At 41.0% G+C, this 19,480-nt stretch overlaps 1 protein-coding gene across 1 annotated transcript in view; it reads left to right on the top strand.

Annotated features, from left to right (window-relative positions):
* Positions 1-5,235: 5,235 nt before the first annotated feature.
* Positions 5,236-19,480, top strand: part of esamb (endothelial cell adhesion molecule b) — a 48,769-nt gene continuing 34,524 nt past the window's right edge. Inside the window, exon 1 of the mRNA XM_079678310.1 lies at positions 5,236-5,665. Coding sequence (XP_079534436.1) covers positions 5,611-5,665 — 55 coding nt within the window. The 5' untranslated portion in view covers positions 5,236-5,610. The remainder of the gene's footprint in view (positions 5,666-19,480) is intronic.

Here is a 19,480-nt window from a genome sequence, read left to right as displayed (position 1 = left end):
AATCTTCCCAGCACATTATTTCGTAAGAAAAGATACCATTGGGATTTAATTCCAATGTCATTTACTGAGGAAATCAATGATTTAATATTTATTGCATTTCAAAATCTTAACTAAAGTGTTCTGATAGTTCATAACTTTGTGAATAATGTAAGGGTTACTCTCATGCCACTGGTGCAAAAACCTAAGGTGTGTAGTTGAGATCGAAATGAAGGCATTGAAGACAGCTGGGGTCCAAGCAAGGCAAATCTGAGCAATCATCAAATGTCTCACGTGGAGGACAAATGTCAGGCCTGGCTGCTGTATTCACCTCGAGACATGATTTATTCAGGTGGTCACTGAAGTAACTACGATCTACGTTTCCTCAGACTTGGAAAGGATTTTAAATGTCATTCAATATCAACCTTCACAGCATTTCACATTCTTCAAGAAAAAGTAATGTCATCATTAACTTTGTTCATGCTTCTACAGTTCCAGTGAAAGTGTGATGAAGGGGGCTTTGGTTAGAAAAAACGTACCTAATGCTTTTTCACAAAAATGTACAAGGAAAATGCATCTTCTCATTCTTTCATCTTAAAAAAAACATCTTAAAATACAAGTGTTGCCATCATTTTATTTGGCAAGGACATGATATGCAAGTAAAGAATAACAGAAGATGAAGAACAGAATATAATGCCTCACAGAAACAACAGATGTTTACAGAAAATACATCTATACTGCAGGTGACATTAAACTGTGCTTTCCTTTAAAAACCTTTTTTTTCTTTTTTCGATTTTCTGTTAAAAAATGGGTGGCAAAGACAGGGTTTATTAAGAGAGATCATTAGTAGTAGAATAACATTGACATTTGTTTACATTTTAGGATCATATTTCGTGGTTTAAACTTGTTTAGACCATGCAAACCTTTCATTTTGAAAAAAGTAATGCCCCCTGGTAAAATGCTGTAAATCAATTAACAGCAGTGACACAGGTTTGATTCCCTGCTAAGAGGACATCACATGTTCCTATGTTCTAACATGGATTTCCTCTGGATGTTTCCTCTGTCTGTCCAGACCCACGCAGGTCAAACATGAAGACTGAAGCGCTGCCATCAGGTTCACAAGCACGAGTGTGAATGAGTGCCTGTCATTCTGAATCAGCCCTGTGAGGGACTGCTGACCTGTTTACAGTCTTCTTACCTGCAGCCCAACAACAACTACAAATCAAAAAGCAGTTAGGGAACCAGTGCTTCACTTGTGCACCACTAGATGGCACAAAAGAGTTGAATAAATCTTAGCATTTGAATTCCGGTAATCCGTTATTGTGTTGTCTTCAGACACTGGCAAATATAGTGGAGCAAAGTGCAATGAGGGAGAAATGGTCTCTATAAAAAGACGTCCAGTCATACATACAGTAGAGTAGACTGTCAAGGCTAAGCTCATCTTCCACCGGCTGGCAGCGAGAAAACAGCATCTCTGCCAACTTTAACAATGAATGTATTCAGGAAGACTTCTGGGAGTGTTGTTCCTCATAAAGATAGCACCTGAAAGTGACACAAATAGGAGAGATACTGAAGAAATTGACCACAGAGTTGTGTCTCATCTCTTTGTCCAGTGTTGAGTCATGGGCACAATTGCATGAAAGGACAGACGGTGAAGGAGTATAACCTTTTTGCTGAATTCCTTTTAGAACCTCTGACCTACTGAAACTGTAGTTTATTGAATGTGAAATATGGTTGGAAAAGCCAGAACATGCAAGCTTTGCAGTTTCATAACCCTGCTTCCTTTACACTTAAGCAATCAATTATTCACATACTGTAGCAGTGACATCACGTTTTTTTTATGTACAAGTGTCCAAGATCTAAACCTCTTCACAGAAAAACACCTTAAGCTTTTCACGGTAACATATGTTTTTGTTTTTTTACTACACACAAATACTGCTCTAAAAACATTCAAGATAAAGGGACTAAAGAATGATATAGTTTTACTAACAGCTTGGAAGTACTTCCACCAGACATATAGTATACAAGTCTTAATTTTCAATATATTTCCATGCTTATGACTGCAAATAAAAACGTCACACAACATGAATGTAAGCTTTTTAAATTGTAATATCTCAAAGGATTGTTTTTTAAAACACTTACTAATTCAAAATGACAGAATACTTTTAGAAAAATGTAATTTCAACATCAACACTGGAGATGTCTTTTTCCCTACTTTCCACATATTGGTTCCCAGATGTAATATTAATTCACTCCATAACTATTAAATAGGTAATCAAAAACGTTTAAAAAACATATAGCACAGTGTAATTCCTTGTTAAAGTATAGAAACCCAGTACATGTTATGAATCTAATTTGCTGTTTCTAAAGTCACCAAAGCAATGTTTGACTTCACATTACAAGTATGTTTACAGCTTTCTGGTGCAGTATAGTTTATAAAAGGTTAAACTGGTCATTAGACTGAGAAATATTGTCATATTTGATTTAAACAATGTACACAGTTTCAAATCATACAGTAGACAATAGAAGAAGACGGCAGGTTCCATAATATGAGAGCAACATACATAAGTTATGATTATAACTTCCTGTCAAAGACTAACAGTTACAAAGTACAACACAGGATCTTCTCTTGTGTGTTTGAATGAAGGTTTGTGGCTTCATACGTGTTTAGTTGCAAACTCCAATGCACGCAGAGGTGCAGCCTGTGCTTTTTTAGAAACATGTTAAGCTTTAATATCACGTAATAAATCCATTATATTCCATTAAAAATACAACACATCAACCCACCTGCATTAATATTTCACCTGACATCCCATTTATTGTGAGCCTGGCAGGGACCTCAGCCTTACATTACAATTTAAAATCCCATGGCAGCTCTTGTTTAAGTGGCTGAACGGCGTGTTCCTGGGAGACTTATACCTGACTTTTCATTATGCTCTAAATTAGACTTTGTAATATATCAGGCAATGCAGGATAATTGAGTTGACATTACATCTATATATGGACCTAAGCAGTGTTGGGCAAGTTACTTCCAAAATGTAATATATTACATATTACTTATTACTCTCTTTTGAAAGTAATAAGTTACATTACAATATTACTGTCTCTGAAATGTAATGAGTTACACTACTTTAGTTACTTTTTAGTTACTTTCACCAAAATAACCGCAAAAGAATAGCTAGGTATTTTAAATGCTAAAATGTAGTTTAGTGCAGCTCATTATGCATCGAGTGAAGGGCAATGTGGTATAGCATAACAACTGTGTAGGCCCTTAAGGCTACTAACAACTTGTATTACACGGCTTAGTGGAATACTCGATTCTGATTGTAAATTCTTAACATGTGACACGTTGTTAATACAGCAGTACAGACCGCTGTCAAGGACTATAATGAAGGTTAACATATTGTAAATCAAGGCAAATATTATTTAAACCATGCTCATGGTTTGAAATGGCAAACATTGGAAGGAAAAAGTATTATTAAAACCATGTAGCCTACTACATCATCACCTTGGTCCCATCATATACGCTGGGATGAGAATATTTACTGTGCTTGAAAACTGGTATCACATCATCATGTGAGGTTGACTTTGTGACCTGGAGAACATTTCAGCTGCAACATTAGCTCGTTGATAAGCTTGGGATATGAGATCTTTTTGTAGCCATTCGTGGTGAAGGCATCTGTGCTATTGTATGCATTATTTTTGACCCAACATTTATACAGGCATGTCAGAATATGGTACTATTTTCACATGAATATTCTAGCCATTGTCTATTTTTATACCACAAGCTGCAAAATGACCGCCTGCAAAATGACCGCCTGGTATACCTGGTACCTGCGCCGCGGGCCGCAGAGGGGCGGCGTAGTTTCGGGCGGCGAAGACTGCTGCTCCGGGGCTGGCGAGTCAGGCGGGAGTAAGCTAGTGTCCACAACGGAGGGTAACGTGATGTCCGCATCTGACCTGTTGCTACTGTCTGCAGTAGATGCAGTGTTGCTGGCGTTTATTGATGGTTGCTTTAACCATTTTCGTATAAATGATTATCCACAGATCAGATGTGTGTCACTGCTGTGGAAGCACTTTGGAAATGATGCACGTGCAGCGGAGCAGGTCACGCGCACCTGACACAATTTGTTGTTTGTATTTTTCGCTACGTTCTCTTTTTGAATGGTTGCATAACGTTCAACTTCCCCGAAGATCTCGACGCAAAGCCTGAAGGGTAAACACCAGGTTTACTAATCTACCCGCACAATTTGTCCGGTGTCGGAATGTCTCGCTATGTTAGTACATTCTTAAAAAACAAAACACCATTTCATTTCGGGTTAAAATGTGTTGTAACTGCGTTACTGAGCATTGTAACGGGTAATATATTACCCACATTTCATTAGTAATGCGTTACATTACTTCGTTACAGCTAAAAGTAATATATTACTGTAACTCCGTTACTTTTGTAACGCGTTACACCCAACACTGGACCTAAGTAGAGGCACATTTTAAAGGGAGTTTGTATTGTATTAATGTTTGCATATAAAATAGAATGCAACATTTGTCCGTTAAATACTCTAATAAATCTTATCCAAATCTTTGAAGTCATTTGATTGGTCGATTGGATTGAGTGATATGTTGGGTATATTTTTGTACTCACCAATAAATCAAGTGATTTATTTCAGTAGGTTAAATGTGTTAAAAGTGTTTTACATTGTAAAGCTTACTTTAAATATGTAAATCAATTTGTTAAAAGATGCAACTCAACAGTGTCTTTTTTTTGTATATCCCTTTATGGTGGGTTTTCTGCGTTTTCCACTATAAATTGTATAATTTCAGTCATAGCCTACTAAAGCACTCTCAGCATCAGGAAAAGTACCATATGAGTGTTTAGCACAAAGCTATAAGGCAAGAGCAAACTGGATTAGCCAAGACAATAAAAACGTACAAAACAACATGGTCAGTATGAGAGATAACTAGAGATAACTTTTCCTATTTGACTGATGTGACTGTTTGACTGATGTGAAAAACTATGCATTCTTTTTCATATATTTGTCATTAAATAGGCTAGTGTAGGCTACTCTAAGCCAAATGCACTTTGCAGAAAGTTTCTTAGCACAGACATTTCACACTGCCAATGTTAACTGCTATAATTGTTTAACTCTGTCTCGTAAAAAAACAACCCAATTCAACATGTTAACTCTTTCCCAAAGGACACACATTTGTCCATTGATGAGCTGCAGTTGAGTTTTTTTTTACCAAGGGGCGTCACCGAGCGGCTGGAGACTGGCAGGTGGATAAGCCCCTACAGTTTAACTGAGTGAGCGGCACAAGCGAAACGCTCTCAATCTGAGAAAGTGGGGCAGGTTGGATTCAACAGGGAAAGAGAAAGGAACCTCGAAAATGTTCCAGTGGTTTGTAAAGTGAAGGCGACAGGGGCCACCGGTTCCCCCCGCGATGTCAGACGCAGTTTGCAGGCGGGATTGTAAGGAGACGAAGCTTCACTTACACACGTTACCTCGCTGGTTCTTGCAGCGGGCGCTTAATTGTAACCTGAAGAGAAATTAAGCAGCCGTTTAAGAGCGAAAACAGTGTTTGTTACCAACTTTGAAGAAGCTCCTGTGTGCTGGAGCAGCCGGTGAATGTTGTGCCATGGAGATAAAGACAAAACTTCGAGCTACGCTGATGTTAATATGGATATTTCAAGGTAAGCTAATTAATTCTCTCGAAGGATATTAAGCCACGTGCTGCTGAAAGTGGCTGCCTGTGAGTGACAGTGTAGCCTTTCACATAAAGTGAAATAGGTATATTTCAAACGACAAAGTGTTTCCTGTTATCCAACTTTTTAACCAATTCGTAAGTCAAAAAACATCACCAAGTCTAAAATTGAAGCTTATTTCACTGGCTGTCATTTTTAGGGATACTTGTTATCAATGAAGTCAGCATTACAATACAAGACAAAGTAATGTGTACTGTAGCGGTATGACCTTTAACACATTGACACCAGATTTAAATTGGAAAGTGAAAATGTATTAGCCAGTTCAGATTGACACATTGGCATCTGAAATGGCTAATAAAAGCTTCACTTTCTCCTTCTCCATTATTTCTGCAGCCACATTTTATATTCAAGTGCAGGAACAAGCATGCGGACAATTCATGAAATATGTAATTTTTAATTGTTGTGACTTGCTGTTTTACCAGAGGTCCCTTTTGAGCACACAACAGAGTTCTCGTCATCTTAAAAGGGAATAATGTTGTTGTTGCATGGTTGAATGCTCTGAAATACATTTTAAGGAAATGTTTTTGCTTATTTGATGGCTATTGTCCCTTGTGAGGTTGGAAATAACATTAAAGCATCAGTCAACCTGAAGCAGAAGGATGTCATTTAAAACAATTCTGGAGGAGACATCTCTGCTGTCACATTTAGGGTCACTTATGGCTCATGTGGTTTCAACATCTGCACCCATTGTTGGTCATTTACTTGTATAGCTTGGATGTGCCTCTCAATAGCAATTAATGCATTGATAAACCAAAACAAATCACATAATGGATCACCAAGTGACAGTTGTTGGATAATAAGAGGTTTTTCTTTGGTGTAAAGTGTAACACAATTATTTGGAGCCAAAATGAGAGCCAGCAAGAGGCTATTATTTTACATAATCCCAAAAACATATACATATTTACAAGATTCATTAAGTTTTCCTCCTTTTTAACATCACTAATCTTTATAGTGAAAGAAGCCCTTAAGGTATTTTCTGACTTAGCCTACCTTGTTTCTGTCAAATGTGCTTCTGCATCATTTCTTACCAGATGTTGGCTTTCATCCATTGTGGAAACCAGAGATTGGTACAGCTTGTGTCTTTTATGTCAGGGTTTGTTTGGTTCAAACTGAGGTTTCGCTAAGGACAACATTTGAGAAGACAGGAAATGGGATTTTATATCCAACTTACTTTTGAGTGCTGAAATTACTTAGAAAGGATGTATGCTGTCCTTGAACAATGCAGAGGACATCTGCCTTAACATAGGTGCTGTTTTCATAGACTTCTGGACAGAAACCACTCTGCTGTGACATTACATCTGCCATCCTTTGATTGGGTGCCACTGCTTAATGGAATGAAACAAATGAAGGAATTCAGTTTGCATCTCACTGACGAGCAACTTGATAGATTTTCAAATTTCTGACAGCAGCTAAGCCTGTTAAAAAAACAGCAGCAATCCTACCCGTCAGAAATGTCATTATAAGTGACAATAAAGAAACTGCAGCACAAAACCGTATCGCTAGTCTGTTCGACTCCACATGTGCAAAGTAAACCCATCTGGTATTAATAAAGCACATCAGCTCATTGGCTTTACACGCTAAAATAGATCTGTTAATACTTACCGTAACACTGTGCAGAATCTCTTAAATATTGATAACACTGACACAGATGTACCATTTATAACCACAGAAAGCAATAAATCACATTTTAGTTGAAAAGGCTTTACCGCTGCGCTGCCCATCAGATAGCTCAAACTGGCTTGAGGACACTGAGCAACAAGGTGACTTGACTCCCTGCAGTCAGGCGTTGGTTAGCACCGACCGCATTACCCTTTTGTTGGCATGCCTTTCTCTTTGGCTAGGCTATTAAAATATTGCCATGTCCTCAGCTGATAGTGTTCAGTGACGGCTGGTTTGTAATGAGACGGGGGCCACTTGACTCTGGTGTAAGCTGATGTTTGTGAGTCAGCTGTATCCCTTTTCACAGAATAACTCACAGAGTTTAGTGTAATTCTGATTATGTGCCGCACGATTAACATAACAAGAAATTGCTTGTCGTCGTCCAGCTTTGGAGCAAACAGCATTTAAGGCAGAGATTGAGAATGAACCATTAGTGCAAAGATTCAGCAGATGCTCTAAAGCAGGGGTGCCCATTACGTCGATCGCGATCGACCGGTCGATCGCAAAGGTAGTGTGGGTAGATCGCATGGCATGGAAAAAAAAAAAAATATATATATATATTTTTATTTTTTTATTTTTTTTTAAATTATAAGTTAGCCTATAATCCATCCTTACTATGGCATTTGCCACTTGATTGACATACAGGTAAGCCAGTCTGAGTTGTATTGTGCCATACGGGTTCATGCAGTTATGAGGGGGCCTCACCTCCTCATCTGAAGCGCAAATGTGGCGCACTATTATGTGCTTATGCGGCGCAATTCGTCTAAGCGCGTCACAGTTTATCCGCCATTTACTCCAATAGCACCCCCCCCCCCCCTCGCGCTCGCGACACAGATTGGGCAGGGGCGGCCCTGTAGGTAGATCTTTTGGGCTTGGTCATTTTAAAAGTAGCTCCCAAGCTGAAAAAGTGTGGGCACCCCTGCTCTAAAGAGTCTCCGTCATCTAGAGATCTGAGATATCTGGAAGAGCACAAGTCAAAGTCAAAGACTTAAACCATAAATCCAGTGCCTTTGACGTATTTCTCAATAGCAAAGTTGTGTGTTAATAGTTGTTTTGAAGGAGCTTTTCTTATGATGTTTTTTTATTTGTTTTTAGAAAAATAGGTTGGAATCATCTAAATGACACTCGGAGAACAAAAAAAGTCTGTTTTCACACACAGTTGTAAAGAAAGTTATAATCCACATTTTTATTGTTTTATAAGTGACAACGTCTTATTTCCTCCTGCAGGCTAAAAAAGGCTACATAATATTCAAAGTAAAAACGTTAGCCGTCGTTCTTCCGCGTCACCAGAACTCTGGTGCTGAGAAACCTCCCAGAGCCTGCATTTATCTTCTCTGACTCAAACTGGTTAACTGCCCCCAGTTTCCTGAACAGTTTAATTTGTTAGGCTGACGGATACCTATAATGTGTGGGAGCCTAATTGATCCGGTCCACTCTGTTTGCCACAAACACGCAGAAAGACCCCTGCAGAGGGTACAGAGGCAGAAAGAACCGTACTACCTAAAGGATTCTCTCATGTAAAACTGGGTCAATTTAATTGGCTCATGCTCGCCATACAATAATGAGGACGGCGGTGCTCAGATATTTGTGTTTCCACACACAACTGCTGTTGTATGTTTAACTCAATAACCAGTGACAGTTACAGTAGTTGAGGTTGTCAGGTGTTGATCTGAGCTTTGCGTGCCTCATTGAGCTAATGTGACTCTAAGGCAGGTGATCAAAACAATCTGAATGTGCCAACTTTGATAGACGTGTGACTGCAATCATATCAGTACTGACACGGTACAGATTTTTACTCTCAGTTATATAAACTCCTAAGAGTTTACAGTATTAAGCAGCAATGGAGGGGAAAGTATTTTGCCTGCATTTCCCATCACAATTCTAGCAGTGAACAAAATTATGAGTTTATATAATGTGTGCTATCATTGTTTTCCCTTGGTCTTGTTACAGTCAGCAGATTGTGTTTTCTTTGCTCTTATGCAGGTAATATTATTTTGCACGTTTTAGCTGATACACATTAAAATAACCGTCCATGTTCCGCTCACATCAAACAGAAAACTATGGCACACAATGTTAACCGTTGTGTTCACACAACTCATCAGCATTTTGCTTTCTGAATGGCTCTCTTTGATGTTTGCCTCTGTTCTGCATTAGTGATTTGCTTTCTGCAGCACACAGGCCAGCAACACTCATCATCATCCTCTTTCAGTAAGGAAACTTTACAGCATTAACTACAGTTCTGACTATGAGCATGATGCACATTCAAAAGAATAGGCCTTCACCATGAATGTCTAGTGTCCTTTTTCATCTTTATAAAGTGAAAGGAAATAAGAGACAATAATGAGGACAGTGTGTTACCTAAACATCTTTCATCAGCCACATAAATAGCCAGATGTGCAGAACTCAGCCCCTCACTTAACAATATGTGACGCACTCCAATTGCTCAAAAGATGTTGGCCTCAGGAGAGAAGACTTTGGGGGAAACGGCCCCTAAGTTTAAGTGTGACTCGTGCTATTTTTAGAACGTGCCCTGCGGGCGACTCATTGCCTCCCTGCCGGTGACCAGGTGCTCGAGGGCATGGTGTTAGATACCCCTGCCTCAGGGGGTCATAGTGGGGGATGGAGCCATCAGCTGACATTGGGCAATCAGCGGAGTACACCCTGGACAGGTTGCCAGTCAATTATAGGGCTGACCAAACACTTCGACAATTATTCACACCTACAGGCAATTTAGAGGCACCTATTAACCTATCCTTTGTGTCTTGTGGGAGATAACTCAGTGCATGACATTAAGGATTTTGGGAGATGGCCCTGTGGGCCATCTAAGCTAATTTACAGATGGCCCTGAGCCCAATAGAGATTGCCCTGAAAAATGCGCGCGGACGAAATGACACTCGAAGGGTTTGGGGGGCCTCCCCCTAGAACATTTAGATTTTTGCAGGCCTTAGATCTATGCTGTCTGGCGCATTCTCTAGACTGAATTATAAGATGAACCACCACAATATTATATTGTACAATTTCAATGTTATTCTTAATTTCACTTGTTTTTTGTTCTTGTTTGTGTTTGCTCTCTTGCATGCCCTGCATAGCTATAAGAAATACTTAAGTTGTTGGTCAAGACACTTTCCATCTGATGAAGGCAAATGCCATCCCAGATGTAAAAAAGTAGAAAACATTACATTCAGTTGTAACTGCCAAAACAAACATTATTTACACTATTATGGCCCCTGTTAAAAATGTTTGTAATGTTATCTACTGTAAGTTGGTCGAACGAATGCCTCCTCATCCGGAAGCTGACCGAGCAGCAGTCGAGAGGAGCCGAGCGCATCCGCGAAGCACACAAAATGGCGACGTCAGAGTTCCCGTTACGGCCCGTCTACACTACAGGCATGAAAAAATCTTGAAGCTGGGCGTGTCTGAAGCTTGGCGATTTTTTGCGAGCAACCAATCACATGAATCTCCCGCCCCCGACATACAAAGCAATAACAATGTTAAAACGAAGTAAACTGGATATAAACTCTCCAAACAGGTGAAAAAACTATCAGTTTCACCCACTGTCTCTGCCACCTCCCTCCATGCCTGGTTCCTCCGGTTTGTATCCCGGTAAATAGTTCCGGTCGTAAAGAACCGGGTGATTTGCTACCGTAATATCTCGTTTGGAATATGAGGAAATGAACTGCGGTCTGGCTCTCCCAGCTTGCACGCGGTTTGATTGGCTGCGCTTGCACTGGCGGGATTTGCATAAACGGGATTTGATTGGCTGATGCCAAGCATCGAGCCTCAAAAGTTGAACATTGTTCAACTTTTGATGCCGATAGATGCTCGTGATGCTTGCAAAGCCATGCCATGCTCCCCACAATGCAGTTCGGCGAAGATTAAAAATCTTCTACGTCACCCCATTCAAGTGAATGGGCGAAGCGTTGAAAGCATTTTTTGATGCCTGTAGTGTAGACGTACCGTTAGCCGGCAAATCTAAATCTCTTCGGTCAAAATAATTTCCCTTTAGCGCAATACCGCTTCAGTTGCGCCACTTATGTGACAGACAAGAAGAGTATGTGACAGACAAGAATAGTCAACTCTAATGTCTAACACTTAATGTGGAGAAAGAGATGTGCTGTATGGGTTGATTGTGCGTTGATCTGTTGGTACTGCCTCGGGGTTCCGTTGGGCATGTAAACAAATGCATAATGCTGCGCTATACTGTGTGGCCTCACCCAGTTGCATAGCGACGCTTATTGTTTAGGTGTCTTTTTAATAAGCAGGTAGTCCTATCATTAGCTAGAACAAGCTGGATCTGATCGATATGGACATAAACGCGAGTGAAGTCTAATCTGACGGGAGAGAGAGATCAGCTGCTGCTGACGAGTCGACACGCAGCTCTGCATGATCACATGCAGCGGTGAGCGGACAAAACACACACTTCAGGTTAGAATATCACACGTAGCTATTTTAATTACCTCTCAAACTACCTAAACTAGTTATAGATATGTTTAGTTTCACTGTCGGGTCACTCATTACTGGATCCGCAAGCTGCATGACACTGGCATAATAGATTGCCCGATCGGGCAACCAGCAGGTGAGGCTTCATTGCCCGAGCTAAATACTAGATGGCCCCGGGCCATCGGGCAGCCCTTAATGTAGAGCCCTGTAACTAGAAGAAACCAACGCGGGGACAAGGAGAACAATTTCAAACCCCACAGAAAACTACAGATATTTTCTATATTAGCAATTATATTTCTGTCATTGAGCAGTATAGTGATGTTTAGAACTGACCTTTTCTTGTATTATTTCTACTAGCAGAAGAAAAAATTCCAATCACCTCTACTCCAATTAAAAAAAAAACGTACTAGTCTTGATAATACGTAAAGTGTTTCCCCTAGGATAGAGTCATAGCAGCGGTGCTCAGGCACGTGGGCTCAGCATAATGTGAGCGCGGAGCGCGTGGAATATTTTAGTGTGTGCACGTGCGAAATGCGCCCCGCCAATTTGTTTCTATGTGTCAGCACAAGAAAGGCTCTTGAGGCCTAGTACCAGGGCCGGTTCTAGACAATTTGCTGCCCTAGGCGAGATTTCATATGTAAAGAATAAATGAAAAATATCTACAAAAGACAAATACACTACAAAAACAGAAACTTATTGACATAGGTCATATACGTAAAAATGGCTTCAAATGTATTCATTATTGTATGAACATGTTTGAATTTGCTGACCCGGCGCCAGAACAAATCTAAAGGGAGGGCATAATGAATTTCATGGGAGGGCACACAAAACCGTCATGTGCTGCGGGCCTGCGGCACAATATCAAACAGCAAGGCCAACAGCATTGCGTAAAGACGCACACTTATCGCAAATACATACACAAATAAAGGGCAACATAGAAACCACTTTTGAAACATTGTGTGCGTGGCAGCCCAAACACTGTTAAATCATGAGCAAGGCACACTGGTTAAGGATGGCAGCTAACTCATCGTTACACTCGGAGAGAAATAGTAGAGACAGAGACGATGAACTGTTTCGCCGGCCATGGGCATGGTTTATTTCCCTATGCACTGCAGGTGCATCCTTTCGCTCAGCCGAGCTAACTTAGAACATTATTTTGGCCAACTCTGCATCTTTGTGCAGCGTATACTCAAACAGCGATAGGAAGAGCCCACTGCCTGACTCGGACATGCTGTGGAGTGAATCGTGTTCACCTCTGAGAGGGAGTTGGTTGACAGCTAAAAAAGCTATCAAAGACAGCTGACACGTAATAACGGTTCCGTGCCAGCTGATCTGTACCAAAGTACTAATAGGGATGCACCGAATATTCGGCCGCCGAAAATTATCGGCCGAAAATGGTTAAAAAGGCCCTTTCGGCTTTTGGCCGAATATCACCGAATGTCAGAGAACAGGGTTACGTTGGTAAGCTAACGTGTTGTTGTGATGACGTAATCAAAACGCGGCGACAAACACGGAGCGCGACCATGCTCGCGGCTGGCTCACAGCCAACATGTCTGGCGCTTGGAGATATTTAAAAATATCAGAGAAAGAGGCGCGGATTGCGATTTGTAAAACGTGTTCAGCTGACATTTCTCGAGGGGGTGTAACTGCAAAGACTTTCACCACTTCGGGATTACTCCACCACTTGAAATCAAAACACCCGGACAAATATGCGGAGTAAGATCAAATCACAAGCACTGACAGCGAGAGACTGTTCAGCGCTGCCTCTCATGTGCTTGATGAGAAGAGGAACAGACTTATGGCTGATAAAGCAGAGAAGCTAATGTTCATTAAAAAGAACCTCCCACTTTTCCTTAATAAGTAGACAAGGCTGGCTTATCATAAGCTTATCTAGTTCTACATGTCTACTCTATACCCACTTTCCTGAACAATTTTCATTGTGAGTTATAATTCACCATCTCAGGTTATCATTAGGGGGAAATGACAGCAGCACAGTGTTCAATATATTGTACTTTCGGTATCTAAATGATACAATGTTGTTTACATTGCTCATGAAATTGCAATTTAATTTGTAATTGATTGTGGATTTTGTATCCAGTTTTCACTTTATGTATCTTTATACAATGTTTACTACTTTGCTTATGAGGACAGACAGCCTTATTTACAGATTCTTGAAATTGAATTGTAATTTCATTTGTAAATAGTTGCATTCATGTGGATTTATCCAGTTTGCACATTTGTATGCATGCACTTATAGGTGCATTTGTTGTTGTTGAAGGCCTGGCTGTTACAGTCTTTATTTACACTATTTTGTTGTAGGCCTACTGGCCTAGATGTTTATGTAGTTTTAAAGCACCTTGGGTTTGTTCTGAATGCACTTTGTTGTAGTTATCCTACAGAGAAAAGAAAATGCACTTGACTTGGAATTAATGTACTGTATGCATTCAAAAGTGCTGAATAAATGTTTTATGGACCCATAATAGTGATTATTATTTAAGTTAAGTTTTGCCATAATCATGTCTTTTTCCATAATCAGGTAGCTGAACAACATTGGTAAAAAATGTATACATTATATATATAGATATTTCTATTAATCATTTTCGGCCTTTCGGCATTCGGTTTTCGGCCAACTGTTTCCTATTTTCGGTATCGGTTTCGGCCAAGAATTTCCCATTCGGTGCACCCTAATTTCCTTATTTGTTTCTTCGCGTATCTGTCTCTCTCCACAAACTCTCACATGAAATGTGTTCTTTTGATGTGGCATGCCTTAGCAGTCCTTTATCAGTCTGTAATTCGTGTTTCCAGTCGCAAAAACCTTTGACAGTAAAAGCCGCATCAGATGAAGACGTATTTACTTTAAACTGTCTACAGGGGAAACAAAAGGCTGCGTCTGCTTTTAACGAATATTCAAGCCATGGTCTGTTGTTGTACCATGCAGTGGCAAAAGTGCGCTTCTTTCCTGAAAACAATCTCCCTGGATAACGATCCAGTTTCACCTGGTTGGGTTTATTAACCCCAAGATCATCTGGGGCTGTTGTTGGTCTTTGAGCGGTTGCTGGCCCAATAGTACCTGTTGATGTGGTGCAAGGTAGCGTCTGTAGTGGAGGCGCACGGAGGAGGGGGAGGATGCTGGCAGGTGTGGTACAGGGTGTGGCAACGCAGGTGGTGATGGTAGGGGCACAAGGAGCTGTGCCTCGGAGGACAGCGTTGGCGGCGGCCGCCTTGATGAGTCAAGGCTTGGGCTCGCTAACTCAGCCCCGGGGTTTGCCGAGGTCAAGCTTGTGACATTAAAGAGCAACTTGCAGGTTAGAAACACCAGTGAATAAATGTGTAGGAAAATGATGAATACACTCGATTTTCCCAAAAATATACAGAAATATACACTACAGTGACATCTGGCGTCGTTTTAGTAAGACATTTTCACTTCCGCATAAAAAAGCCTACGCACGTGACCTCCCACGTGTGACCTAACATGGGAGAAACAAGGGGGAGAGCGGCCGGTCTAAAGTATGAATAAACATGGGTCACAATGCTAGTTTTGACACAGAAGAGGTTGAAAATATATATTCAAATGCATATGATTTATAATTATGAGCCTGCTAGGCGTCCAAGAGACCAGGAGCAGCCAAGGATTAGAAAAAATAACGGCCATCGGAGAGAAATGGAGCTTTGGTGTGTGGAGAATCAGTGGAGAACAGAGCAGCTGTCTTGGTCAGTGACCGGCGTTAGCATGTTAGCTAACGTCAGTCACATCACAACATTGTGAAGTTAGCAATCATATATCAGGCTATAACTAAAGTAGCATTGATAATATAGTAACGTTACTGGCAGGACTGTTGATACTGATCCATAACAGAAACTAATGCGCAAGTATCAGCCGTATCTCGCGTTACCTAATGCAACTCCACACTACGGTGCTGTGTACCGGAGGGGAGACGCGAGATACGGCTGATACTTGACGATCTGGCGGAGAAAGGTTGTGGAGCCTCCGTTGATATGCCGTACAGTGTTTCCCCTAGGTTTACTGCCTTGGCAGGGTGCTGCTCGGGTATCCCGAAAAAAATGTTTGGGGCACCCACATTTTTTTTATCCTCTGGAGCAGAGAGAGGAGCTGTGGATTATTGTTATTGACATCGTACAGTAACAAAGTATTTGTACATTAAAAAGTAATAAAGTACAGTGTTACACTGTACTTTATTACTTTAATTCAAACTGTATTCCCTTATCATGTAGCCTACACTTCTTCCTTTCATTGATACATTTAAATCACCTGACTACAGCATATAACATACCTGCTGCAACCCTGTGCTGCTGCTGCTTCTCTCTGCCTCATCCTCTATGGCTGGAGGTAGCTCCGGGGGGGGGGGGGGGGAGCGGAGGGAGAATGTGAATACGCAAGGCAGTGGACACTGAAACATGCACATTGGATAAATAACATAGGCGTTTAGTTTATTTAATAAAAGAGCACATGTTCAATGTGAAACGTGACCGTAGATAGATTACTTCAGTTCCAATTTGGTGCTATATATATATATATATATATTATTTTTTAAAATAATAATTAAAAAATGTTTTAAATAAAAAACAAAACAAAAAAACACCTTGAATTTCAGGCAGGGCGCGGGGCTCCGTTGGCAGGGCGCAGCGCCCCGCAAAGACAATGGTAGGGGAAATACTACCGTTGTAAATGGCTTGATGGAAAGCAGGTGTGTAGTCGGGGAGGGTGCACAGCTGATTGCAGCAGGTGAGTGGAGGTTGAGCCGGGAGCCAGAAGTGACAGCCACCACACACACAAAAACAACACAGACAGGGGGAAACAAACAAACAAACAAACAAACACAAAGGAGACGGCTGGAGCAGTACAGCCACCACAGCGTTACCTAATGCAACTCCACACTACGTCTTACGGTGCCGTGTACCGAAGGAGGGAGAGAGAGAGCAGCGAAGGGGGGGAGAGAGAAGTAATACGGTTTCTTGATAAAGCTGTGGAGACGGAGTATATGCTGCAGGGAGGTGGATGCACAACGCACCCAGGAACGAACGCTAGCTCCGGTCCTTTTCCTGTTAGGGAAACTGTGGACTCGATGCCCTGACAGGCTTGAGTTTGTGCAACCTGCACAAACACAAGCTCACCATGATTACAAATGGTGAATGCTTGTAAATGCAATGTAAAATTACCGAAAAAATACCAGCTCACTAAATCACAACCGCTCAAACCAACTACAAACTACTACCGCGGATTGGACAGAGAACGAGTCCGAGAAAGTCAACTCCCCCATGTGACGTAATATGACGCGTTTGACGTATGACGTTAAAAAAAAGCAGTTTTTAGTAGCAGAGCTCAAAACGGCTCCTTTTCCTCTGAATTCCTGCCCTTATGTCTTGTAAAACATATCAAATCCTGCATTAACTAGACCCTCCAGAAAAACGCGGGCCAAAATCCTTAATTATGCGGGCTAAAATCATTGATTATGCGGGCTAAAATCCTTGATTATGCGATAAAAATGCGGGGTTTTTATGTGATTTTATGCGGGAAAATTGCGGGAAGTTGCGTAATATGCAGAAAGTTGCGAAATATGCGGAAAGTTGCGAAATATGCGAACAGTTGTGAAATATGCGTGAAGCGGAAAAAAGGTGATTATTCTCCCGCACCCTGTTACTAGGCTACTACTGAATGAAAGGGAGCACTTTTAAAGAGTTGCTATGATAAACAAGCATACTAGAAGCAAGCTACATCACACACACACACACACACACACACACACACACACACCTACCTCCTCCTCATTCTGTTTTCATTTACTCGTTCGTTATCTGACCAGCTTCAATATTGTAGGCTACTCACCTCGTTTCTTGCAACCCTCGAAAGGGTTTTGGAGGTTGAAGCCTCTGTGAGCGTGAGTTGCTTGGCTTTCTTGTCCGCAGCAGAAACCATTTTTGAATGTTTGAGCGAATCGAAGTGGGTATTCACAGTCGATTTCCTTTTATGCTCCAACACACAGTTGCACGGGGTACAGAACAGTTTCCCCCCACTTTCGTGCAAGACATTGGGGTACTGCTTTGCCCGGTCTTTAGCTGAAATGTTCGTGGGTAAATGTGATGGATTCGATTTGTTCATCTTGGTGTGTGAATTCCACACCTTCACACGACGGTGTTTGCCTTCTGTGATGCGCGGGCTGATGACGTTGCTTCATCATCACTACTCGTCAAGACGAGTTAACTTTTTTATTTTTTTTCTCAACTTTGTGTGGAAAAATGCGGGGATTATGCGGCCTTTTGATAAATATGCGGACTTTTAAAAATCTGCGGCATTTTGCTGATTATGCGGGAAATTCTGCGATCGCAGAATCGCGTTTTTCTGGAGGGTCTAATTAACATTTTTAATTGTAATTTTCAGGCAAGGTTAAGCATAAATGTAGTAAAAAAAAAAAACCTGCAAGTTGCTCTTTAAGGCGTGCTGCTGCAACGGCAGGTGCAGGTTCGCCAGCAGCTGCATCGGCTGCAGTTCTTTCATTGCTATTTCGTTTTAATAAATCCTTAGACTTTTTAAACCAATTTCTGATGTCCATTGTGTAATTCAAACAGAAATGAGAGAGGCCCTGGCCCTCCCATTGGACAGAAACGGTCAAAAATGTTTTATCCCTAGGGCACCTAAACGACGACATGCAGATTTTTTTGTAAAATGCTTCAATCTGGTGCACTTTGAGCACACAATTACTAGAGACCTGATCTCGGGGGTACAACTCTAAAACACCCATATGAAAAAGATCGGTTTACATTTCAATAATCAAATAAGTATATGGACATAACCAATAACTTGCCAGAGCCAATAACAAATAAATGTAGCTTGTTTTATTTTTGTTGTTCATTCATATCTTATGTTACCTAGTTAACATTTGTTTATTTATGCATATTTTGTATCTCTCCAACTTTAAACGATATTTTTGGTTTACTGTCCTATAGTATACATTGGAATGATTTCAAACCTGTTTATATTTATCCTAATAATTATAAAGGAGTGCCTTGGAAATATGTGTTTACATCATTTGTGGTCAAAACGTTTGAGGCCTTCTGAGATAACTTAGACTAAAATTAACTTATCTAAACACTCAGAGTCCTTAACCTCACTGAGCCTCTCAGTCTGACCGGAGAGTTCTCCTCCACCCTAGTTGTAGAAACATCTACTTCTTATATCCGTTAGCGCAGCTAGCACCAGATTCTAATAACAACAGCGCCGGTACCGGTGCGCCATCTCCCTCGCTCGCTCCCACGCTCGCACTTTGGCTGCGTGCGCCAGATAAGCCAACATCCCCCACTTTCCTCACTTACAGCGCCCATCGTACAGGGCAAATGAAAAGTGTATCCGGTGTGAAAAGGGTGTTACATTTACTTAATTATGAATGTTGTTACATCAAGGCCGAAAATTTGGATGAGCGCTAACGGTCAAAAATGTTTTTTCCCTCCCAGAGCTACCAGCGCAGCGCCCCCCCAGATCTGGCGCCCTATGCCAAAAATCGGCCCTGCCTAGTACATACAGTGGCAATGTCTCAAGATTTAGCAAAATTACACCTTTTATTGAACATACAGTAACACAAATCCACATAACAAACAATCAAAAATTAAAAAGGGTCGCCACTTATTATT

This window comes from Notothenia rossii (genome assembly GCF_949606895.1).
Source record: "Notothenia rossii genome assembly, chromosome: 4".
Taxonomy (NCBI): domain Eukaryota; kingdom Metazoa; phylum Chordata; class Actinopteri; order Perciformes; family Nototheniidae; genus Notothenia; species Notothenia rossii.
Note: the sequence above shows the minus strand (reverse complement) of the source record. Positions and strands in the feature narration are given on the sequence as shown.